This window comes from Octopus bimaculoides, chromosome 5 (genome assembly GCF_001194135.2).
Source record: "Octopus bimaculoides isolate UCB-OBI-ISO-001 chromosome 5, ASM119413v2, whole genome shotgun sequence".
NCBI lineage: Eukaryota > Metazoa > Mollusca > Cephalopoda > Octopoda > Octopodidae > Octopus > Octopus bimaculoides.
Window position 1 is genome coordinate 41024605 of NC_068985.1, and position 826 is coordinate 41025430.

The following is an 826-nucleotide window of genomic DNA, read 5'->3' on the forward strand; positions in this document are numbered from 1 at the left end:
ATATATAGCAGTTCAGCAAAAAGGGACCAATAGAATAAGTAACAGGTTTAAAAAAAAAATAGGTACTGGGTTCAATTCTTTTTGGCTTAAAATTCTTCAAGGTGTGTCCCAGCATGGCTGTAGTCTAATGACTGAAGCAGGAAAAAAAAATATTAATAGATTTATGCACATACTCAATTTCAACAATTATTTAATCATCTTATAATTTAACATTCAGATTACTCTTATCATCATCATCATCATCATCATCATCATCATCATCATCATCATCATCATCATTTTACATTCTCTTTATTCATGTTTTAGATTTATCCTGCATTATCTTGTAGCTTTGAGATTTTGATGAGGTAACTATATATTTTAAGAATAACTTTGTAGGTTTATGTAAGAGGCCAGATTTGGCTGGTTTGAACATAAAAAGGTAGAAAATTTGGGCTGGATATGGCTGTATTAAATGCTAAAGGTTTAAGAAAAACAAAAGAGATAAAAATGAAAAAAAATCAACAAATTGTATATATGTTATATAAATGGTAACTTACAGCATCACGTGAAAGACTGAAAATTTGCAGCAATGCCTTGTGTAGAGCCACTGCAATGACTCCTGTATTATGGCCCCGCAGGATTGCAATCGGTTTACTGGTCATGTAAGGGTTCCATAACTGGACGTTGTGGTTTGCGCTTCCACTAACAAGGATGTTTATGCTTTTGTTGTAGTCGAAACATTCAACTCCCTGAAAGTTTGATGAGGTGACATTAATAAAATAAAACATACACACACACACACAAAGATATGTATATATATATATATATATATATATATATATAT

At 31.2% G+C, this 826-nt stretch overlaps 1 protein-coding gene across 1 annotated transcript in view; it reads right to left on the reverse strand.

Moving 5' to 3' along the window:
* LOC106869139 (WD repeat-containing protein on Y chromosome) overlaps positions 1–826 on the reverse strand; it is a 92944-nt gene that overhangs the window by 58632 nt on the left and 33486 nt on the right. The window contains exon 9 of the mRNA XM_014914715.2: positions 540–731. Coding sequence (XP_014770201.2) covers positions 540–731 — 192 coding nt within the window. The remainder of the gene's footprint in view (positions 1–539; positions 732–826) is intronic.